Consider the following 25,186-nt stretch of genomic DNA (forward strand, 5'->3'; position numbering starts at 1 on the left):
TGGCTTTAACAATGTTAATGGTCTGAGTAAATGAGCTGACATGATGAAGCAGCATTAAATACCCCGTGATATGAGAACTTTTCAAGCAAGCTCGAAGCAAAGGGCCGATGGTTTACAGCCCAACGGGACACAGTTCCTTACCTACAGACTGACTGCAATGCAGGCGGCCAGTTTCAGACATGCAATGATTAAGAAAAATAAAATAGAGACATAGAAACAAACTGAAATATGGTATTTAGGGTTGGAATAAATGCGTTGGTTAGCGTCGTGAGAAGAAGAACTGGAACTTTATTTACTGAAAAACATTGCATATTTAGGCAAATATTCCCCAATATCACAAGGAAATAGGTAGTTTAGAAATGAACGTTGCAGAAAAAAAATTAACTATTATCATTAATATTCAGTTATCAAGTAAAGAAACCATGTAAACCACTTCTTTTTTCTTCAAAAATAGAATTGTAGGAAAATTCAAACTTCACAAAAGGGTGCATGGTGGTTAAGGCAATACATTCGACAGTGTCATGGGAACCATTTCAGTGCAAATACAGTGTGAGCGTGACAAAACTCAGTTTCTATAGTGGTCAACATCACAAGTCAAGGAGGCATTTCAGTATGTCATCAAAAAAAAAACGCCCAAATCTTGAGACAATCAACCTAAAACTTCACGCACAAAATTGTGAGAACATTCAATAATCAAAAGTAGAAGTATGAAAAGGGACAGGAACCCTGTTTACAGAGGACGTTTGAGAAAAGAGTAAACTCATCTCTAACATCAAATACTGGCAGCTCTTTACATTCAAAGAATAAAAAATAATAAAAAAAACGTTAAACTTCCAGGAATCTCCCAGATCAATATCACAAACATCAACAAAAGGGAGGAAGAAGAAAAAAAATAAAAAATAAAAAATCATACATTTAAGCATTAATAATCCCACTACAATGCAAACTGAAAAAAGTACAATGCTTAGCAAGAATTAAAAGAGAATGGAGGAGAAACGGCTTCAAACTAAATGCCATTGAACAACAGCTTTGAACTGCCCTTTTGCCTGGAGGGCGACATGCAGGGTTTAAACTGCCCCACGACTCGGTTTCTTTTCACACATGTGCAAATGTCCAGGAGGGAGGAATGAGCCGAGGTGGAGGGGCAGAGGAAGGACACAAAGCATTTAGATGCTAAACCAGTGTACTCAACAGTCTTTTAGAACATGAAAACATGGCGACTGCAATGTGTAGGTAGTGTGTTTACAGTTAAATGCACAGGCAGAGAGATGCATGAGGCGTTTGTGGCTGAGAAGTTCTCCAACAAAGCAGTCGAGTAGCTCCTGACATCCAATTTCTTTTATTCGATAAAAGCTTTTATACATTTACCCATGAACCAGTGACACCCCGTGATGCAAAGCCCGCTTCCACATGTAGTACGTCGAGCGTGGGGTGAAGGGGAAGTAGGACCTGAACTCTTTGAACGTGGGGAAGGCTTTCTCCTCGAAGCGTTGCTGCAGGAACAGCTTGGCCTTGGCCTTGAAGTTGGCCAGAGCCACAAGATCCATCGCGAACATCTGCTCCTCTATGGGTGCCATGCCGAGAAGGGTGTGCTTTGAACTCAGGGCATCAAGGGGGGGCGTTTCTAGATATTTAGGACGTTCAACAAATGGGAGCACATGCTGGCTATCCATCCTCCTCTGCGTCATCTCGTCTTCCGTAGCAGTGATCTCCAGACTCTCCGGGAGGTTGATCTCTGCGTTCTGGGTGACAATCTTCTTCTTGCGTTTCTGACTGCTACGCCAAAGCCAGTAAAAGCAAGGGGACATGGAGGGGAACTTTAGCTTGAACTTTGTCAGGGACCATTTGGACTTTTGGACATGAAGCTTTGCAGCATCCCGGAGCTGTTTTTTACTCATGTACGCCATTCTGAAGATTTTGTGTTTTCGCCTGAAGATTCTCGCTCTGGACACGAAATGCTGGTTGGCGTTAGGCAGGACTGGCGACAGACTTTTTGGACTTTGGCTCTTGTCGGCATCTGAGCTATCCTCACTGCTGCCAACACTGCCTTTGTAACCACCGTGGAACAGCATGGCCTCTCTCCTCCAGTTGTAGTAGGTTGATCTGGAGATCCCCGGGAAATTTTTTTTGAAGATCCGGAAGGGGAGAGAGGCGTTAATAGCGATGCAATTTTGCAGACAGCGCTTAGCTTCCTGCATGTGAGCTACATTCTGGGCCCGCTCCAGATCCAGCTTGCAGAGGCTGAGGCCAAACATGCTGACCATGCTGTCATGGGGGTCCGGCTCCTCTTGCTTGGCTTCGGGCGAAGACCAGGCCTCCTGTTCCGTGCTCTCTCCGGGGCTTATCTCTCCGGTCGACGAGCAGGTGGAGACGTTACCGCCGGATTTCAGGAACTCCTGCTTCCAGTTGTAATACGACGACCGTGATATCTCAGGGAAAAACTCTTTAAACTGGTGCAGCGGGATGAGCTTGCCTTCTAAGTAGCAGGCCTGCAGGAAATACTTTGCCTCGTACCTGGCTGCTGACTTTTTGCAGTGCTCCTGCGTCTGCCTCTTCCAGCGGTAGAAGGTCCTCTTGGTGATGTTGTACTTGTCCTTCAGACCCGGGTAAGAAAGCTGCAAGTCCTGGTTCAGCAGCTCTTCGCTCTTAATCGGCGACGCCCTCTGCTCGCTGTTGGGGCTTCCAATCACGAGGTCACTCGTCTGGACTAGTGCCACAAAGTGGTTCGGCTTGAACGACCACCCGGACTGCAGCTCGCCAGACCACATGATGTGGAGGGTTAGCGTCACACAGTCTTGAGGCCAGGTCCTTGGACGTATGAGGCGGTTGAAATAGGGTCGGATCTTGAGGTTGAACATGGGGTAGATGGAGTAGACGTTGAACTGTAAGACTGATGAGAGCGCGTACACGTGCCACATGTTGGCGTAGGAGCCGGGGAAGCAGGACGCTTTGACATCTGCATCAAAGATGGCCTCCAAGACCGCTACAGGCAGGTTCAGCATGTCCTCAGACTCTTCAGCAGAGAGGCTGAAGCGAACAGCTTGAAGCATCATTTTTGAATCGATCATCCAAGACAGGTAGTATCTCTTCCACAGCACCATCTCCACTACTGTCCGTACCTGTGAGGAGCAATATTAATATGAATTAATATTACAAAGTGCACATCTTAAAAGATAGAAAGAGACCGTATTGATTATATAAGTGCAACAGTGTACGTTTAGATCACACAGCTCAAGATTATAAACCATCACTGCTCACCTGTAGCTCCAAGCTAAGTCCAGTGTTGCCCACTAACAGCATGCTGACTGCATCAAACAGCAGGTTGCCCTCTCCATTGCATTTTAGAGGCAGGAGGCCCATAGGTGCATCGGGTGGGTACAGGCCATGAGCTGCGTTATCCACGCCCGTCCACACAGGGAAATCCTGACAGGGGGTCTCTGGGAGCTGGAAGGGAGCGAGGACCTGGTCCACCTCCAGGGCCACTCTGGTCAGGGCGTCCAGGCCGGAGCTCTCTGTGGCCTCCTGGAGATGCCCCAGAACAGACGACACAACCTCCTTCCTCTGAATCATACCTGGTTATCTGGTGAGAGCTGGAGGGAAAAGGGGGGGATGGTGAACAAAAGGTAATGGGAGGAGAGGGAAGTTTAGCGATACAAAACAATAAGGGGACGAGTTTAGAGAATATGTTCACGCCGTTGTAATTTGTAGAATAGATTATGTAGATTACTGTGCTCTATCCACATTCAAACAACAGCTGCAGCTTAATCACAGCGCTGCTGGTGCAGTTTAGTGTCAGAACTAAATAAATACATCTCACATGTTCCAAATTCATTGAACTAGATCAATTCCTGCTCAATTAAACTGATCTAGAAATGCAATTTGCTCTGTCACTCACCTCATTGAGCCATGTCCAGACAGTTTTTGTTTCATTCAAGCAAAAGCCAGTACAATTTGATTATAGTGTTTTTTTTTCTAATTGCAAAGTGGCTGCAAAATATGGCATATTGTGATATTTAAAACTAAGTATCACTTTCAAAAGGCATTACCTACAGGGCACAGTTTGTGCTGCCTTATGATTAATAGGTCCTGTTTCTGTCATTTTAAACACTCAACCCAACCTGCGAGCTTTAAATCAGGCGTTTTAACTTATTACCCCCTTACAAATAAACATAACATAAATGCGCGATTTAAAACGAAGAAACCGCAAAGCACACCGATATTCGAAACTAACATTGTCCTACCTGATCGTCCAGAAACTTAAAAAGAAAGTCACTTGTTTGTGGCGGAGGGGGGGGGGGGGGGGTGGTTTCACAGCTGAGAGTGCGGATCTCCCTCTCTCTCTCTCTCGCTCTCTCTCTCTGGCAGTTTTTAGTCCATTGTATGCGCGCAGCTCCAGAGCGTCCTGTCCTCCGGTGAGCACTGGAGCTTTTGGGAGTGATAAGCAGCACCTCCCTTCAGGAAATTGTTAATCGCCGAGTCGCTTTTTTTTTTTTTTTTTTTTTTTTTTTTTTTTTTTTTTTTGTCTCTGCGTCGAGAGACACCTCCTTCCTTCCCTCCCCCTCTTCGCTCCTCCTCAGCCAGGGTCAATTTCAATGTGAAGTGTTAACAAAAGCCGACGCGTCAGGGGCCTCCAGAGCACAGAGGCAGCCTTGTAAGTGAACAGGTATCGGTGCTTTCATGTTTCATCAACACGCTTTTGGATTTCCCCCCTTTTTGTCAGAGCCAACTGCAGATGTCATCAGTTCACTTTCAAGGATTGTCAAGTGTGTGAAACGACAATAAGGGTTATGTTTTAAACTATCTGGGTTCCCTATGTGGTGACAAATATATGTTGAGGTTACTTTCACGGCTTGCTAGCCTACTCTTCAAATCCTTAATGCAAATTTGCAGCAATTTAGACCGGCACAAATTGATTTTCCTATTTATTCTTCAGTCTGCGCTCCACGGACAGTTTGTGGATTGAAGTCAATATATGTGCAGACAGGCAGGGTGTGGACATGGGCTTCATGAGAGGAGAGGAGGGCTCCGGCGCTGCTTGTTTCTCCACTCTATCACTTTTAACACCTCCTCTCCTGCCTTTTGCAGGATTTCAGTAATCAAGGCCTTTTGTTCCACACACGCACAACAATCCCAGTGACTGTCCCCAACCCCCCATTGCCCCACTACTGTAGACACACACACACACACACACACACACACACACACTCTCTCTCTCTTTCACTCACACACCAGGGGACAGCAGCATTTGGCCCCCACTGATCTGTCCACTCCAAGCGCTTGGCAGACAAGCTGGTGCCTGAGTTCACTGAGGTTCAAGACTTTGACCTAAAAGCTAATCAGCTATCTAGACAACGTGTGAGTGTGTGGATGGGGGGGGGGGGGGTTACAAAAGATCAGGCCCGATTTCACCACTTTGGCTTGTATTTCTGACATTGCAAGCTGAGACACTGCGTATAGACACCCACTTGTTAAAAGGTATGGTAATATGTGTGTTAATTTAGAACTCTGTCTTGAAAAAGAGCTTCCTTCCCTTGCCGTCATTGACCTGAAATGTTTTGTAAGTCACAGTTTGTTAAAAACAAAATTTACTGTAAATTTTTAAAAGAGGATGACGACGTGTTTTGTAAGGAAAGGTCAAAGAAAGTGTCTAAACATTGTGTCAAAGGAGTGGCAGAGGGGTCACACTGAAACCGATTTCATTGTAGATGTATCAAAGCCTTTTTTACAATTTACTATTAATATATACAGTAATATTATGTACATTAAGATAATACGAGGTGTCGCCATGTTGAGAGCTTTTGAGAGGCAATCAAAAATGCTCCCTTCATCCTCTATTCACCCTTTCACTTCTTTTGACAAACCTTAAAGGGACATATCGTATATCATTCCTCTTACCTGCAGTGCTAATTACTAATCTAGGTTGTTATAGTGTGAGTTACAGAGAGCTGGAGATGTCGGCCGGAGGGATGTCTGCATTCTCTCCAATGCAATGGGACTATATGAGCAGTTTCATGTAGGAACTATTTCTTTCAACCAGAGTTCCTTGAGTTCTTTGAGAGAAGGCAACTCACACCAAAACAATCTAAATTGATAAATAGCACATATTTCAGGTGAAGGCAGCCGGTATGCTTTTTATTCTTTGCATCCTTGAAAGGATGAAATCAGGAAATGAACATCTTCCATGTGATATGTAACAAGGGACCTTTAACCCACCCTGGTGCGGCCTCTCCACTTTTATCATCTCCCCCCTTTTCTTGTCAATGTTTGTGTCTTCACCGTCTCCTCAACCCCCTCAGACTCTCGGCTGTAGCCAATCACACGCCTTAGGTGTGTAGATTAGCTGTGCTGCACTGCACTGTGAACAGAGTAGTGGGCTGGCTGCAAGCATTTAAAATGCAAATAGGGCAACACTGGGACCGGCTCCGGCAGTCTCTCACCTGCTGTGGCTGTGTGTGTGTGTGTGTGTGTGTGTGTGTGTGTGTGTGTGTGTGTGTGTGTGTGTGTGTGTGTGTGTGTGTGTGCAGGTGTGACTCTGTGTGTACTGGCAGGGGAAAGAAGAAAGAGATGAAGCTTGAAGTGATCTCCACACTATTTAATTCAGCACGTTGACCACCTGAATTGTTTGTAATGAATGCCGAAACACTATCGCATGCAGAAACACCATGGCACTGAACAATGGCACTCAGAAACAGTGACTGGTTAAGATTTTGCACAACAAATTCAGTGTTCTTTGAGCTATTATGTTCCTGCTTTTTTAATCGAGTTGCCGGCCACCACTTCTTCCAAGTTCCTCCACCTGGTTTGGACAGCAATTGAAAAACAGACCAGTTGCAGTCAGTATAATATAGTTTGCTTACTGGATTCAACAGCTGCTTAGATAGATAGATAGATAGATAGATAGATAGATAGATAGATAGATAGATAGATAGATAGATAGATAGATAGATAGATAGATAGATAGATAGATGGATTACCAGCTTGTCCAATATCCCGAATAGGATTTTGTGCAGAGTTACTGCTGGTCTGAATTTATGAAAAAGGGGGATGTTCAGATTGTCATTTCCGTTCGATCTTGATTTGTACAGTCGAACAATAGAGGGAAATAACATGAACAGGACCGCATATTATCTTTAAATGTAACACAATGTTTCACCAAAGTTAGGTTATATTTCTCTCCACAACTACTGTAAGGCTTTTCAATAAAATAAAACTGCAGACTTAATTGCCAAGATTGTCATCTTTACATTTATTTTTCCTGAAGACATGTTGTCAAACAAACACCGTGAATAACAATTAATGCTGATGTCAGTGAGAACATCCTCACACGTACTCATTCATTCAGGAAATACTTTGCTGCATTAATTACCATATCTGAAAAGAGAAGTCAAACATGTTGAGGTAGACTATTCAAATTCATGTAACATTTTTCTAACGTTAAAATGCAAAATGGCTGAGTCAAAGGGCAAAATACTTGTTAATTGACGACTACAGTTACATTAAAGGGATTTGGCGTGGAGCAAAGGACGTTATGAAAACACATGGCAGGAGCACAGTTGGAGCTCGCAAACAAACAAAGGAATGATACACTGCAGTTCATATGTTGGGACTATTTGTATCGGACACAGGCGTATTCAGTTGACTCGCACTCATGGACCCACACTCTGTCAGGGTCAACGGGAAAAATGACGTCAGCGTAGACCACATCGTCTGCGTCCATAACCTAAAGACACACACGGCACTTTAACTTCAAAACTGGCACAAAAGCACAAAAGATTTTTGGTTTTTTTGAAAGATAATTGACTTACATTGTTGGTACTGGTCGTGGAGCGAGACTCATCCGGCAGCTGGCTCCCTACAATAAAGATAGGAATGCACACATTTATGATTTATTGTGTAAAAATAGCCACTAAATACAAGACTACAGACTGGTGTAGATTTCTCAAGTTCACTTATGTAACTCTACAATTGCAAAATATGAACCATCATGTTTCGGAGCGGTGAAAACAGAACTTGTAGGGTATTTGTAGCACATCTCACGTATGTAAGTGATTGCCTCAAACACCACAAAGTACATTGTGCAAGGAGTGTGTGTGTGTGTGTGTGTGTGTGTGTGTGTGGAAGTGATTGTGTAGCCTGTATGGATGGATGGATGAGCGAGTCCGCGTTACAGGTATGAGACAATATTCCACGGTAGCAGTTTCAACAGACCCTTTCTATAGGTTCAGGAAGTTTAGGAGAACTTACTTGTTCTTCTTCTGTTCACAACGAACAATGCAACCAACCCGACCACAACCACACATCCCACCACACCCACAGCGGCGCCGATCGCGTCCTGGTTGCCACCTGAGAATGCAAATTAATAAAATCATTTAAACAAGTCAAATTTCTGTATGGAGCACGTCCTCCAAATTCTCATCGAACCCTAAATGAATAAGGGTTAGATATGAAGATTGGAACCACTTATCATGTCTCTCCACTAAATATGAAACTATAGCCAGTTAGCTTAAGTAAAACCTGTATAGAAGAGGAAACAGCTACCTTGATTGTGTCAAACGGTAAGAAAATCACTTTCCACCACCGTTGAAGCTCAGGAATTGACGTTTAATTTGTCTTAATGTGGGGTTATTTGCAGTATTTTTGGGCCAAGCGCAATACTGTTGTGGATTGAACTGAGGTTAACTCGCTCATGATAAGATAAGATATCTTATCAACTATACCTGTCTGCAGCTTCATATTTAATGCACAAATGTAGAAAGTTTTAGCGATCTTCCCATTGGACTCTTGTCAAAACAGTAAATAAGTGTGTTTCTTTTAATATTTAAATTGAAATGAACCGGAAACTATTTAGTGCCCTTTAGTATAATAGCGTCACTCAATAGGCATACGCAAAATGTGTATAATAATACAGATGATGCCCTGAATGTAAAAAGAATCAGCTGGAACATTATTCAAATCTCTGTCTTTTTGCTGTAGGAATATCAATTTACATATTCAATGATATTTATTGGTTATTAAGCATATCTTTAAAAGGAAAAAGTCATGACATGAGCGACGAAGCTTTTTTGTAAGAATAATACTGTACCTTGATTTCCAGGTTCTAGTTCGATGAGGATTCCTCTTCCCTTCCCTTTAAAAGCTTCAAAGAAAATACCATTTGTTATTATTTAATCCTTGCATTTAAAAGCTATGGAGCCTACTGGTAAGAATACATCATACAGACCTGGGACTCGGACCTGCAACTCCACTGAAGTTTGGACTTCTTCACCCACAGTCGCCTGGCACCTAAACTTCTTGTTTTCGGGACTTTGAACAGTGACAGCCAGGGTGACATCGCAACGAGACTCCCGTTTGATCTGATGTTGTGAGTCCTCTTGTATCTCAGCGCCGGCTTCATCCACCCACGACAGGCGGACCTGGTGTAGCTGTGAATAGCAATTCCTCTTTACAAAGCTGAGGAGAATACACCGCAGAGACAAAGTGTCGCCAGGTACGAGGGTCCACTCTGGGGAGGCTGAAAAAGAAGACAAAAAAAAAAAACATTTGTTTGATCTATTTATCTGTTTACAGCATAGAAGTCTATTTTTCAGCTTTCTCGTTATCAGGTGATATAAATTCTGTATGCATCGACACAGCAGTGAGGCTTTAATCTTGACGGCACTCACTGTGAGAGAAGACATCTGGTCTTTGGCAGCGATGACGTCCAACATCCTCCGCTGTGAGATCTTTGATTTGCAGAGTGCATTTGGAGTCCTTTCCCTCTGATGTAGCCGTCTGGATCTCTCCATTACTGACAATCGCAATGTAATCACTTGTTTGGCTCGTGTTGAGCTGCCATATATGAAAGCAGACTAGGTCTTCCTGGCATGGAACTGTAATGTCATAAGCCCCTTCAGCAAATATCAGACCATCTCCTCCTGGAGAAAGAAAGAGGAAGAGGGTCAGATTTTTCTACGAGGTGTTAGATTATAAAACTATCACAGAGATCAGATTGGGTAAATGTTGCACTTGCCCGTTGTGATAAAAGATAACAGCAGCAGCCTCATCACCATGTGGACAATTCCAGCCATACTGTGTGCAAATGTGCACTGTGAAAGGGTGCCCTATGTTCACTGTTGTTCCCCTGAACATTAGTCAATAGAAGTGTCACTTCCTGCATTTGCCAACTTCCTCAGCCAGATAAGGAAAATCTTAACAGTCGTCGGATCTGATTGACAATGTTTCACATGCATACGACACAATAGAGCTGTTTTAAGTCAGGGTTTGGTTTGGTGTTTGGTGGAAATGAGTCAATTCACTTTTTTATTTTTTTTATTTTTATACTTGATATTTTCAGAAACTATATTTCCACACAAGAATAAGAAGCAGAAGAACAAGGGGAAGGAGAAGACGTAAAAACAATGAAGGTATTGGGGGTCATTTGAATAGAGGCCCCTTTACACAGGACGTTGCTGAAAGCTGTGATGCCCAGTATCCTTTGTTAAATTGTAAATGAAAGGATTTGATTTTCGTAGTCAAGAATGAAAATGTTCTCTCAATTAAGAGTGAATCACTGTAAAAAAAAACAAAAAAACATTTCAGACGTTACATTTTCTCTTTGTAAACCAGCATAACTAAACAAATAAATACATAAATACTAAACAAAGGAAATGTATTTTATTCTCACAAGATTTCTGAAGTTCATTGATGAGGACTGTTCCCTCTAGACGACTTTACAGAAGATAAATTCATGAATATTAGTGAAAAGCAAATTCCACTAGCAGATGTGCAATATTGTGCAAAATAGTTATTGTAATTTTACTGAGGGTTTTTGCATTCGTAATAAACATTTTATACTTTTAACCCCAATACAATAGAGCTGAACTGACTCGTGTTTGCGGTGGTCGCACCATCAAAACATTGGAAAACTCGACAACAGACCTCACTGCCAACAGATTCTCCTCCTTCTTCTTTTATTAACCAACAAGTTGCAGTTGCAGTTACCGCTGTCCATCAGCAGATGGCACTCAGGTTTAATCTAAAGTAATTGCTCCTTAAAGGACAATATTTTCCAGAACAAGTGATCCTCTCTCTCTCTCTCTCTCTCTCTCTCTCTCTCTCTCTCTCTCTCTCTCTCTCTCTCTCTCTCTCTCTCTCTCTCTCTCTCTCTCTCTCTCTCTCTCTCTCTCACTGGAAGCTACACTGGAGGTTGCTTCCACCCTTTTCTACTATCTTGAAGAGCTTTTCAAATACATCCAAAGGTTTACAGCAGGCAATGTTATTTGCAAATGCAATCTTCATTTCCTAGAAACAAGTGGCCCCTCGGTGTTGGTGTTGAGTTCTGTTTAGTGCTGACAAACTAAAACGGCAACCAGCTTCCCCCTCACAGCGTTTAATCCCGAAGTGCTCTTATTGTTGTAAATAAATCCCAAGTGCAATGTACAAAGACACAATGCTTCCCACAAACTGTGAATGATTCAATGTGACATTTTGTTTTTGTGCTGTGTTCCTGATTTACAGATTCTCCATTAATCCCAACAAGAGATAAAGACTGTCTCGAAGTTCCTTCATCTCGACTTCTGTAATCAGCTGGAGACACACATAGTGACTCCAGCTGATTGGACAGTTCAGCTGTGATGACGTAAATATACAGTGTAAGATACTATATGATTCAACAGATGTACAGCTTAACCCAGAACAGTGAGAGCAGTGCTGCCAGGTTTCCTCTTTCCTGACGCACCCACTGGATGTTAAAGGTGCAGTGCGTAGGATTCTGGCGGCATCTAGCAACCTGACCCGCCAGATGGTTTGATACACAGAACCATCAGAGAGGCCTTCATTGGAAACTGTTTGGAAAGGTGCCGGCACTTTCTAAAAATACTTGGCAGTCTATTGGATGAACCAGCTCTCAGTCAAACTCAGGAGTCAGGAGAAGAGCGAAAACATCTCGTCTCATCAACAACAATTGTACGTCTGTCGTACTTCGTTTCCTCTTCGTATCTTGTGATCTATATGCGATACGCGATCCTGCGTACAGCTGCCGTGCAAGCTCAGGTATCTAGTGGTCAACTGAAACTCCTCCCGCGCATATTCAATAATATTATTCTCCACTTGTGCCAACAGAGCCCCCCTGATTGCTACACGCCATTCCTTTGACAGACAGCAGGAAGCATTGCACATGCTCGTGCTGAATGCTCAAATAATCCGGTTTATTAATAAATCTGTGTAGGAAGAAAAAAAACAAACAAACATATGAGCTCATGAGTTTTCATATGAAAACCCAGATTACACTCACAAGATGCTGTGTCATCCCTGACTGACAATAGCAAACACAGGAACTTGTGTTTTTGTGATGATGAACTTGATAGCTGGCATTTTATTTGTATATCTATATATAGACCAAGAACATAAGTGTTGTAACATGTGTCATTTACAAATATGACTTAAATATGATTTAGTAGCAGTAAACAATAAATTGAGGTCTCATCAGTTGATGCGACTCAACATAGAAAAGATGAATCCTTTTCACAGGAGGGGCCCATTGTTCTCATTTGATAATTATGGGGATTACTTTCATAAGAACAATAGATTCTGTGAGTGTTGAATACTGTATTCATCAGTAGAAGTGTAGCGAGGGTACATATAGACAACCAGCTGCTGAATCATTTTTATTTAGCCATTTGTACAGATCCTCTAGACAAATAGATAATGTATGACTCTGTTACAAAAATATCACGTCTCAGTTACAATCTCTCCAGTGTAACAGCTAAATCAAACCGGTCAAACAACGACTTCAAAAACCGCTTAAACTCAGACATTTAGGGAACCAAACGACTACATTAGACTGAAATATATATATATATATATATATATATATATATATATATATATATATATATATATATATATATATATATATTTACATCACCACAATCTCACATTAATACAGTTACTGTACATATTGCATCGGTCACATCAGCCGGACTACACGTTAGCTGTCAAAATGGTCAATCGCCAAAAGTTCGAAGCTGAACTCTACCGTGGAGTCAGAGGTAACGGTCACTGCTCTAGAGGTGGAAGCATCGATTAAACGCACGCGACGCCTACAGACGTACCAAAGAGCTCCACTTCCTCTTCTCAAACCAGAATACAGCCTCGGAGCGCTCAAACATTCTCAGCAGCATTGAACAAATAAAGTTAGAGACATTTCAATTTAAATTTAAACAGATAGTTTCTCATTTAAAAACACCTGCGAGTGATTCCAGTGTTACATTCAACATACTGAAGGTTTAGTGCATCTGCGACTCCTTTGCTCTCAGACAGCCCGTCGAGAGATTCTTTCCCGACGAATGACAACAGCGGTCCGATTTGTTGCTCGGTTTACGACTTCAGACGGAGCTCGATGAAGCATTCAGCAGCAACCTGCGGACGATTCACTGCACCGAGGAAGAGATGCGATTGCTTTACGGCGAGATATTCAACATTCAGGCGTAAAATAGAGAAAAAGAAACATCGGATACTGACCCCCCACACACACGCAGACGACCCCCGCTCATTAACAACACCTGGACATTATTAAACAGATATAGAGACGTTGTATTAAAGTCCAAATACAGATTGGGTACAGTCTATCTACCATGGGCACACAAGTCAAGTTTCAGGAAGTAATATCGTCAAAATCTTTTTGCTCAATAAGTAACTGAAGTTAGAAATGATCTTTATCCAGAGGCCATTTTTCTTCAACCTTTAAAAGGTATTATAGAAATCCTTCACCCCTCACGTTTTAAACATAGCTACTTAAAAAGGTTTAAGCAGAAGTTGGGATTCTTAAATTGAAGCGCTCTAGTGCATTATGGGTAGAAATGTTGTCGTTGTTGGATCGGTGTAATTCAAATTTCCCCAACAAGAACGGACGTGAAAACTCAGACTCAGTTAAACGTTAATATGAGAGTTGAATTATATATAAAAAAGTAAAAAGTGCAGTGGCACACATAGCACCATGTTCCACTTCTGGATCAGGCCTTTGATACAGCAGTAAAGTTACAATGATAAAACTTCACAGTTTGGTCAAACGGACTACTTAACAAGACACACCAACCACAACGCCATCTACAGTCTCCACACACACACAGGTGGGTTTCTGGTTACGGACGTGCTGTAGTGAGGAGTAGAGTTCCGCTGCAATACGTTTTTGGTTTGAAAGCAGACGCACGTTAATAAGTTCCGCTCACATATTAAATGCTTCTCTCTCTCTCTCTCTCTCTCTCTCTCTCTCTCTCTCTCTCTCTCTCTCTCTCTCTCTCTCTCTCTCTCTCTCTCTCTCTCTCTCTCTCTCTCTCTCTCTCAAGATACAGTGCAGGTACAAACAGGTGCTTCAGCTTCCTTTCCCAAAATAAAAGTATTCATACCATATTATATATTTCATATAAGGCAAGATGTTTCCAATCTACATTAAAAAGAAAATAATCTAAATCGATGTTATGTACAAGGAGAGTTAAGCACTGCACATTTCAACAGATATGTAATAGAGACATCAACCTAGACTGCACACTACCTAGTTTAGTGGATCAGTAACAAGTTCAGATCAGTGTCATGTCAGATATTTCTTTTACGGATAAAAGCTGCTGGTAAAAACCGTCCCCACCGTCCCCCGAAACAAGTCTGCATTTTCAGAGGCAAACCTGAAACTTAAATAATTGCAAAAATAATAAATTTCCCTTTTTGACATGAAAGTAAAAATAATATAAACCGGGTCTTTTTTTTGACTCAAAACAGGGAATGACTGGTCTGATGCGAGACAGAGTCCGACAGTAACAGAGGGTTTGTGTGTGTATTTTGTCTCTCCGCGCTCGTAAAGCGCCCGGGTCGAGGCTGAGGCCTCTGTGCCGTCACAGGCTGGAGGGTTGGGCCTGCTGCTGTATCTGCGCGTGGTGGCTCGGCTGAACCGCCTCGCAGTCTTTCGGTCCCTCCTCCACCCCCCGAGAGTACATGAGGATGAGGGTGACGGTGGCAAAGGTGGCTGCATTCACAGGGAAGGCTCGCAGCAGCGTGGAGGTGAGGCCTCGCGTGAACACCATGTAGCCCTCTCTCCTGACGCTCTGACGCACGCAGTCGGCGATGCCGCTGTACTGGTTGACTCCGCCCACCCCGTCCGCCTGCAGCCGCGATTTGATCACGTCCACGGGGTAGGTGGAAAGCCAGGAGGCGATGCCGGCCATGCCCCCGGCGAACAGCAGCTTGGGGATCATGTAGCGGTCGTCCGGCTCACAGCCAATGCTGCGCGTCAGCACGTCGTAGGACAGGAAATACACCCCGAAGCCAGGCGTCTCGCGGATGAACGTGGTGACCATGCCTCGGTTTACACCCCGCAGACCCTCCCGATTGTAGATGCGTGCCAAGCAGTCCAGGGAATTCTTGTACAACTTCCGAGAGGACTTCTTCTCTCCAGTGCCCTGCAATTGCATGCGGGTCTTGGCCAGCTCCATGGGGCAACAGATGACACACTGGATAGCACCTGCTGCTGCGCCGGCCAGAAACTGATTCATGGGGGTGTCGTGCGCCAGCAGCCGCATGGTGTTTCCCTGAACACCAAACACTATGGCGTTGATGAACGTAAGGCCTATCATGGGGGATCCAATGCCTTTGTACAAACCAAACACCTGCGGAGGAGGTCAGAGGCGTCACGTTAGACAGGATAGTTTTACACATCACTACAACGTGTTTGATAAACAAACACATTTAGGTTCTTACTTAACTGACTTATTTAACAGATAAAAACGCAGGTTTTTAAAAATCACCTTTTGTGCTCATAATTTGAAAAAGAAGGTTACCCAGCATGCAACAGCCATTATCAGAAAAATAAGAGCTTGCTCCTCCTAACAGCAGAATTTGCTCCAAAGTGTTATAAAGTAAAGAAAGTTACAGACTTCCTGTAATGACGGTGCCTGCAGTAGAGGTTTAATAAATGTGAAACGCTCTGAGGCTACTTAAATATTCATCCTGGAAACAAGTGATCCTTCAGTTTGCCCTAATCAGTGATCTATTACTAGCAATAAATCCACGTACCGACTCCTGCCGTATGATGGACTGGAAACAATGAAAGGTCCCACGATACAGCGGCTTATCAATACTCTGGACCTGCAGCCGCACCTGGAAGAGAAGACGTTCTTCAGTGATCGTTTGAACCACGGAAAAACAAAACTGCTCCCCCTCTGACATACAATCCATAACAAGAGGACAGGGAGTAAGAACACCGAGTCACGTTCAAATCCGGTTGGCTGTCTACAATGTACAGTGACGACATGGCAACTTGATGAAATACATTTGGCACGAGGCATTCAATACGCACATGTTGAAAACATACAGACATATCTGTTTAACAGCTAATGGAAAGCGTCAGTTTTTAGGTTTGTTGGTATTTTTTTTTTAAATGTGCATTTTAACAGAGAATTACCTAAAAAAAAAGGTCTATAAAGTTGTTCTATACCAACATGGTGCCTGAGAAGAAAACTTTTCCCCACCTTGACTGTGTCAAATGGATGTCCAACCAACACTCCAGCAGCACCTGGAGACAAAGGAAACAACTGTGAACATATTCTGCTCAGTCTTCATTACGCTGACAGTCTCTACACAGTTATCTGGACCACATTGGGCCTTTTTAAACCACTTTTTAGCCTATTCGACCGGTCTTTGAAAAAAAGGCCACTAAAACTCTTGCTGCTGGCCCTGTTGTGTAATTTTAGAGCGCGCTGCCATCTCCTCCACGGTAACACTGCCTTATCGAGCCTGAGCCAGCGCTCGCTGGGCCTCCTCACCCTCTAAAACGTCCCTTAGGGCGCCTTTGAACGTTACATAACCTGGGATCTTGCAGCGCATGACGGACCACAAACACCACTAAGAGTCAGCCCTTTATTAATAGTATGGTAGCTATGGATGGATGCGTTCAATGCCGGCAATGATGCCAATCAATAAGTAAAACGGCTTTATGACAGATTTTCATTGTATATGATATCAGATAATGGTTTTCAATGGATTTTGTACTATATCATGATATACTGTATTAATATGGAGACATTAAATTACATAGAGGATTTTATCAATATCTTCCACTCTAAGGAGATTAATAACATCTAATGCTGCAACTAGCAAGTATTTCCATTACTGGCAGATGTAATGATTAAATTAAATAATACAAACAGTGGCATATGTCCATCACCAGTTGGTAAACAAAGAGTTTAATTACTGGCCCGCCTGTGTCATCCACAGTAAACAAACCGCAGCCAGCTTATCCGTCATAAGAAGCTGCTTTGTCACCTGCCCCATTTGTAAAAAGAAAGAGCCAATCAGGATTGAGTGCCAGCTGTAAGCCAGGAAAAGAACACAAGCAGGCGTGTTTGACTACAGGTCATTGACCTCGATGCACCGGGACGAACCAAGTACAGGAAAACAAGACGAGGGTGTTGCATCACCATGTCCAATGTGTCATCACCATGTCCAATGTGTCAGCCATCGTTTGATGTCTGAACATGAACACAGGCGTGATGCCACTTAGCTCAACTTGTTTTGAACTAAGCCGTCCTAAACTGCAACAACCAGCTTCCCATTTGTCTGTAGACGGTTCCCTAAAATTCTACTACACTGCGTTACACAACAGTGTCTGCCAAGCCAGGTCTCTGTTAAGAACAGAAAGCATGAGATTGGTCTGTGAAGAGGGGGTGTGTGTACCGATTCATCTGCCAAGCCATAGCTTGAATGCTCAGGTTGCACTTGCTTAATGTTTGCATGCTTTCAATTCTCAACAGGGTGACACCAGTAATGCAGAAGGTTGGAGCACCCTTGGTTAGCAAGGACGTAAATATTTCATTTCCCTAGAAGACCATGTGATGTGCTGTAAACTGGACATACCAGAGACCTGGTAGACTCAATTAATTACAAATGAGATATATATATATATATATATATATATATATATATATATATATATATATATATATATATATATATATATATATATGACAACCTAACCGTCTGGATTATGGATTATGTATATCTTCACACTCCCTCAAAGTCAAAACTCTGTCACCAGGTCAGATGCAATCAGCTGTATTTACAGCATTTGCTTTGGGTGTGCCGACCTGTGGTGGAATTTGGAAAATGCAATTGTAATCTTGTGAAGGAGTTGAATCACATTAGTTAAGGGAGGTTTGTGTTTTGCTCCTGTTATAAAGAGAACGAGAGGGGGGCGTTTCACCACAGACAGGGCACGCTACAGCGTCTCAAATCACGTTTGGCTATATGTCAACTTGATCGTTAATCTAACAAAAAATACAAGATAAAAGGGGGGTGCTGACACAAAGTGCTATCTGACACAGACTTAACGTACCTCCGATGCATCCAGCAACGAAGTCCATCACCGCTCTTCAACGTCACCGAGCTGGAGGACTAAATGTCACGTTATCTAACGTTGACTGAAGAGGCCCCTTTAGCAATTCTGTGAAACGTTTTGTTTTTTCAAATCCGTTTCCTTCGTTGTGCCGCTGACAGTCACCGTCCCTAGCTGTTTAATCTCACTAATAGACTAACTGACACTTCCTGTTAGTCTCTATTTAGCTAGCACTGGCTAGCTAGCTCCGATTCCCGGTCTTATGCCCTGACAGTCAACAAATGCTAACAAGTATATTTTGTTTTTCAATGTATTGTTTAGCTTGTTCTCAATCCTCTCCTGTTCACTTTAACGGCCTCACAAAGCGGACACCCTCTCCACCTGTCTATATCAACGGGTTTTTTCCCCTCTATAGCACGCAAACTTGCGTCGCAGGAAGTTATTAATGGGGGAGGCGGGAATTACCGGCCTCTCTATCCAATCAGAGTGAAGAGATGACGCCGACGCCCCACTTCGAACGTAATGCTCGTCATTCATTGGCTGCTTAACCACCAGAGGGCTCCCAGTGTTGAAATGCGTCATAGCGCTCGTGATGTGTTGCTTTTGAATGGACTGTCCCAAGAGCCGTGTTTATTGAATCAATAAACGGCTGGTCATTCACAAATGTGTTCCACATGTGTATGTGTGATTATGTACTGATCATAACTGTGCAGCTTCAATAAATTACATAATATGATATCCGGCAATACGCTTTAACAGTTCCGCTGAAAATGATTTGAAAAGTGGCGTTTTTTCGTGGTTTATTATGAAATAACTACAGTGGCAAAATTGTGTATTTTGTTCAACTTTATCCACAACTTGCATACACTGACCGTTCATTCGGATGTATTATATCTTTCGGCTGCCTTCGGGTGAAGGCGGGACCAACGATTATGTGACGACCCTGTTTGTCCAGTAGCAATGTAAGTCTCTGCTACGCCTCATATGTAACAGTAACACATTCAAGGTTACGGATCCATACTAGAGGCAGAATGGGCTCACGTCTGAACATTATCTGTTGGTCTGCCACCATCTGACAGGATGCATATCGTTGACTTTGTGTCCGGATCATTTGCAGGTAACAGCTGACGCTAGTTTGCAGGTACTGTCAGTTAGCATGAGCAGGCGTGTTTGCTAAATGGCTAGCTACTGCATAAGCATGGAGCGATAACCATATGACAGTGTACGGGAAGATTCGATTAACTTGTGACGTTACGTGTCTTGTAGAACGGTTTCTGTATGTCCTCTTATACTCGGTATATCTGTACTTTACCCTGTAAATGTAGCCGGAAGAATTTAAGGAGTAGTAGAAGTAGTATTGGACAAATACCTGTCATATGCACACTTATGTAGTATAGTAGTATCTCACATGCATGGGGTAATACAGTTAGGTCTCACGTTACTCAGCTGAAAATTCATTTCTTAGATGTGCTTATTTTGTCTATTCAAGGCCATATGTTTGAGATGAAGATGGCCTTCCTCACAGCTACACATGATTAACAGAGTTGCAGTTAAAGCCCATAACCTTGTGCATCACTGTGTTTCTGCTGTGTCCTTGATGCTCCCTTTCCTCTGGACACACAGGAGCATGTGGAGTCGCAGTGGGCTACCCTCTGGACACTGTGAAGGTACACTATTTGTATATAAATTATTATTATTATAATATAATGAATTGATGTCGTTTTTACGTCATATTCTTATTTTATTTTTTTTTAGGTCCGGATCCAAACCCAGAGACAGTTCACAGGGATATGGCAGTGTGTAGCGGCGACATTTTCAAAAGAAGGGGTAAGTGGAACAGGTGTAGACTACATATCAAGTGTGCCTGCTACTAAATGTTGTCAAATGACTCTGACAAGTTGTTTAGAGGCAAGAACAATGTTGTGTGTGTGTGTGTGTGTGTGTGTGTATAAAGCATTGTGTAAGACACCGCGCTGCAGGAGGCCCAGGCTGTATTGCTGGTACGGGAGAACCAGAACCAGGACCGAGCAGAGCAGAGCAGTTTGTAAGACCCCCGCTGCAGTAAAATTAGAGGTTTTCTAAAGGGACCCTGGTGCTCTGAAACACTACTCCTTTCGTCCGCAGTGACATTCTAAATCAACACAAAGTGAAAAATTCTCACAGTAACACATGGTCCAGGGGGTCAAGAGCAGGAAGATTACTGATGCTTTTATTTCCTCACGACTGGACTATTGCCTTGTTTACCTGCCTCAGTGTCCGAGATGTAGCCAAACATCAGACTGTGCAAAAACTCTGCAGCCAAACTGCTGACAAAGACCAAACGCTCTTCTCACATCACATCAGTTTTAGCCTCCCTGCACTGGTTACCAATTTCCTTTTAGAATCCATTTCATAATTTGACTCATTACTTACAATGCTTTGCATGGCCAGGCGCCAGAATACATCAGTGAACTTTTAACTCCCTATTGTCCAGAAAGGGACTCTCAGATCCGCTGGGTTAGGCCTGCTAGCTGTTCCAGAGTCCAGTTTAAGGTCTAAGGATTGTTTGCTGTACAGGCACCTCAGCTCTGATCTGCTAACACCGTTTCCGCTTTTAAATCCTGTCTTAAGACACATTTTTTACCGACTTGCCTGTTCGCCTGACAATTAACTAATTCATGTATTTATTTTCCAAAATAGCTCTGTTGTGCAACCTCTTGATTTTAAGTTTATTTTAATAGTTTCACCTGTCCTACCTTATATGCTTTTGAATGATTCATCTGTAAATGTATTTTATACGTTTTTTTTAACTGTGTGCTTTTATTTTGCTGTTTTTATTTTTTTAATATTTTCTATTGGTATTTTCTCATTTGTGTCGTCAGGCGCATGGCTTCTTCAAAGGCATGACCTTGCCCCTCATCACGATCTCTATGACTTCTTCGGTGGTGTTCGGCACATACAGGAACTGCCTGCAATGTCTGAGTCAGGCGCGCGGAGCTGGTTATGGTCCAAACACCAAACTAGATATCTTCCTGTCTGGTATGGCGGCGGGGGTGGCTCAGGTAACAGATGTTTTTACAAAAAGTGCTGCATTATTTGCATCAATAATGTGTTTCATTCCACCTGCAATTGAGGCTGTGAAAGGTAATGCAATGCATAGTTTACATCACATGTGTATATTTGGCATATATGCCAGCAAAAACACAAATAAAATCCATTTTCCATCGTATCCCCAGATGTTTATAGCTTTGCGGTTTTGAGATATCTGCTTCTGAGATTCCTGCCTTTGCATCTCTCCTGATCTGCCTCCAACAGACATCAGTGATGTCTCCAGGTGACATAGTGAAAGTGCGTCTGCAGTGTCAGACGGCGTCAAAGCGAGGAGGAACCAGCACGCCCAAACCCAAGTACCGAGGTCCAGTTCACTGTCTGCTGAGCATTGTCAAAGAGGAGGGTCTCCGGGGCCTTTACAGAGGAGCGCTCCCGCTTATGCTGAGAGACACGTCGTCGTACGCCACGTACTTTCTGACTTACGCAATGCTCGGTGAATGGCTGACAGACAGAGGCAAGGAAAAACCAAGTGAGTGAAGTCGCATTTTCTTAGAATATCGGATCTAAATTAAAAATGTTGCATAAGCTGTAATGTAGCTTATATCCCTGTGGAGGAGTACTATCAAGGCCAATAAGCACTCCAGAGGGCAGCTTAAAGGCAGATAACAACATTCCTCTTTGTAGTACAATGTCCTTCAGGATTAAGAAGAGAAGTTTCAATTTGAAATGTCAGTGTATCCCTTTTTTAACTTTCCATCTCCTCCAGGTTGGAGTGGCGTGATGCTGGCCGGTGGAGTCGCAGGAATAGTAGGCTGGACCTTTGCGACCCCCATGGACGTGATCAAAGCGCGCCTGCAGATGGACGGAGCGCAGGAGAAGCGGCGATACAAGGGTTTCTTTCACTGCATCAGTGAGACAGTGAGGTCGGAGGGTGCAGGGGTGTTCTTCAAGAGCTTAGGCATCAACTGGCTGCGCGCATTCCCCGTCAACATGGTGGTGTTTGTTACATACGAGGGTGTCACCAAGTTTCTCCGAGATGGCACTCAGTGACTCCATTCTCAATGCCTCATGTTCTGTTTTTCATGGGGATGTACTGTAAGTTTATACATAAGGGCAAGGAAATGTCTGGTGCAATGTAATATTTTCATGGAACGATTGTGTTTACAGCCATGTTTAGTATTTGGCTAGGTCGAGTGATGTATTCTAAAATGCTCAGGGGGTTATTTGTCAGTAATAGGTAATGTTGGACCAGCAAGCCTTTCACCACTAGATGGCCTCCCAGGCCTGCTTGTTACAGTTTGTTTCTCCTTTTGCTGTATGCCTATGAGAAGAGAACATTCTGCATGACTGGTGTAGTTTTTCACCAGAAGAGCAGCGCACCCAGAAACCTCAAGAGTTGTTAGACTGCCAAAGCATATCTGTATTTGACTGCATTCAAGAGCCATTTCAGGCCTTGAGTTAAGCGTTTATGAATGAGCTGCAAGCACGCACACTTTACTTTGTGGTCCCCGTCCAGTCCCTCGCTGCTTGTATACACATTATATCATCCATGATTCATTTCCAGCTCAGTAGCAAAATGGAAAAGCTGGTCAATCGAAATAAAAAATATCTTGATATTTTCAGCACTGATGTAATAGACTTAGTAATTGACTTAATAGAATTGCAACGAGAGACAGTGGACTCAGGATGATCAGTAAAGTAGTTAATCACTGTTACAAAAGCTACAATAGCTACTGCTGTTAAGACAAACTTTTGAAATCCTCAAAGCAAATTGTCTGTAATCAGAAGACGGCGCACATCTGTATATTCGTTTGTTTCATTCCATCTTCCTCTCAAACATTTATAGAATTGCTTTTTACGCAAGATGCAAAACAAGTTTGAAGTACTGCTACTGAGTGGCGTGCAGGTATTTTGAGGATAAAGGTTTCTCAGAGTGGGGGACACAGTGGAATCAGGGTTCCTCTACCAGGGGGAAAATGCAAATGATATTTTGTGTAAAAGGCCCTTTTAACAGCAGCCATGTTTACATCTCACAGCAGGGTGGACACAGTTGTAAAATGAATTATGGTCCCATTTTAATCAGTGTGTCACAGCCGTTTCAATGAGCCAACATGCACGACGGGGGCCCTGGCTCACATAAATGGGCTGTAATTATTGTCAATAATTACACCTGTGTTCACCCTGCAATGACATGCAGAAATGGCCGCTGTTGAATGCACTTATTTTTTTGTATGATGATCATGAAAATGCGTATTGTGCCTTCCCATCATAAAGGAATTTAAACAAGATAATTAAATACTGTATTCATCTCTGTTTTATTAATGCACTATCACCACTAACAACATATTCCCTTTAGACTCAAAGCTATAGGAAAGATAAATAATGCATAAAGAAGCAGACACTGGACAATGGGAAATTCATTAATGCACCAAGAGAATTCTCCTTTACGACCTCAGCCTTGATACATATTAGATTCGAGCATCTTTGTATGATTATATTATAAATACACCTGTAAATGGAAATGAATGCAGCAGTCAGGAAGTGAGCGGTGTTCTGCGCGCAGCACCCTCACCTCAGGACAAAACCAAATGTTTTTTCATGAATATAAAATGTGTACCACTATGCGTAACACAATGTCGATCATAATGGTAAAGTGCCAGTTGAAGGTACATGGGACACAGACATACACACGTAGTTATAAAGTATTCAGGTGACTAGACAGAAATAGATACATACAAATACACACAAAACAATGAACTTTTTCACAACAAGGCGCTGCTGGAATGTGTCCTACAGATCAGATTTCTATGGGCACTGTGCTAATCTGTTCTGTGGGGTTCTACCACCATCTACTGTACGAGTTGGACACCACCTTAGTGTAATGTCATCCACACCAGTGTCTGCAAACCCACGTAACCAAATTGCACAGGCTTTGCTCCAACCAAGACCATGTTCATGTATGCCTCCATCATTTAAAATGCTCTTGATCGACCCAATCCTAATGAACTCTAATGTTCTGTGTAGGAAATGGAATTGCGTTTGTTTTGAGGAAGCAAAAATCTATTTTGTGAGCAGTGTGAAAATGTACATCTTATATAATTAAACTCAACTGTTTCATCTGACTCGAGCTGGACTGTGCAACATCTGTTTCAACAAGGAACTACTTTTTATTCACTACTAGATGTAGTACATTAATGTAGATTTAGTTGGATGTGGTGTGTGGAGAAAGGGTATTAAAGGGAAGGCAAAAAAAAAAATCAAACATCTGCCACCAATGTCCACAAATGTCCCTGGGTGACATCCCTCGTAAAAGCTTCTTGAACACAGCAGCCACCTCTTACATTCCCATCAAACACTTAGCAAGAGGGACAAACAGGCCAAAGTATTGTTCATTAAATAATGAACTGAATCGCGCGATCCCAAAAGCAATATCAAATGCAATCCAGGAAACATTTTAAGAGCTGATTGAGAGAGTGAAGCGCCAGACAATATCTCTGCAATAACTCCATCTCTTTCCCACTCTCTGCCTTTGGGGAACTTGTTGTGTGAACTGACAGTTATGAAGTCCACATGAGATATGTGTTAAATTATGTTTTCATCTGTTATACATGTGTAATTAGCTGATGTTTAGCCCCGCCATGAGTGCAATGAAGTCCTGAACTCAACTGTAATGATTTAATTGCTTCACGAGTAACAGATTTACTCTATGGATGAATGGGGGTCATATTGGGTGAGACCCCAGGAGATCTGTTTTCAGTCAGGCCTTTAGACGCTGTAAACAAGAACAAACTAAATCGA

The 25,186-nt window shown here is 42.8% G+C and overlaps 3 protein-coding genes and 1 long non-coding RNA gene across 4 annotated transcripts; 1 reads left to right on the forward strand and 3 right to left on the reverse strand.

Annotated features, from left to right (window-relative positions):
• Positions 1–312: 312 nt before the first annotated feature.
• Positions 313–4,284, reverse strand: vrtn (vertebrae development associated). Its single transcript, XM_068708281.1, has 3 exons — positions 4,242–4,284; positions 3,259–3,590; positions 313–3,119 (listed from the first exon to the last, which is right to left on the reverse strand). The coding sequence occupies exons 2-3, from the start codon at positions 3,568–3,570 to the stop codon at positions 1,365–1,367; spliced, it is 2,067 nt and encodes a 688-aa protein (XP_068564382.1). The 5' UTR covers positions 3,571–3,590; positions 4,242–4,284; the 3' UTR covers positions 313–1,364.
• A 3,182-nt stretch (positions 4,285–7,466) lies between these two features.
• LOC137870831 (uncharacterized) lies at positions 7,467–8,303 on the reverse strand. Its single transcript, XR_011102751.1, has 3 exons — positions 8,245–8,303; positions 7,806–7,852; positions 7,467–7,720 (listed from the first exon to the last, which is right to left on the reverse strand). It is a non-coding gene; the product is annotated as an uncharacterized lncRNA (long non-coding RNA).
• A 4,328-nt stretch (positions 8,304–12,631) lies between these two features.
• Positions 12,632–18,756, reverse strand: LOC137871223 (solute carrier family 25 member 29). The gene is made up of 4 exons (XM_068708940.1): positions 18,359–18,756; positions 16,497–16,540; positions 16,042–16,125; positions 12,632–15,635 (listed from the first exon to the last, which is right to left on the reverse strand). Exons 1-4 carry the CDS (start codon positions 18,384–18,386, stop codon positions 14,865–14,867), a joined length of 927 nt encoding a protein of 308 aa, XP_068565041.1. The 5' UTR covers positions 18,387–18,756; the 3' UTR covers positions 12,632–14,864.
• A 565-nt stretch (positions 18,757–19,321) lies between these two features.
• Positions 19,322–23,709, forward strand: slc25a47a (solute carrier family 25 member 47a). Its single transcript, XM_068708941.1, has 6 exons — positions 19,322–19,475; positions 19,982–20,025; positions 20,114–20,185; positions 21,220–21,399; positions 21,653–21,917; positions 22,155–23,709. Exons 1-6 carry the CDS (start codon positions 19,439–19,441, stop codon positions 22,436–22,438), a joined length of 882 nt encoding a protein of 293 aa, XP_068565042.1. The 5' UTR covers positions 19,322–19,438; the 3' UTR covers positions 22,439–23,709.
• The last annotated feature ends 1,477 nt before the right edge of the window (positions 23,710–25,186 follow it).

Source organism: Cebidichthys violaceus, unplaced genomic scaffold (assembly GCF_023349555.1).
Source record: "Cebidichthys violaceus isolate CVI_PGR_0920_01 unplaced genomic scaffold, fCebVio1.0.p SCAF_14, whole genome shotgun sequence".
In the NCBI taxonomy this organism is placed as follows: Eukaryota; Metazoa; Chordata; class Actinopteri; order Perciformes; family Stichaeidae; genus Cebidichthys; species Cebidichthys violaceus.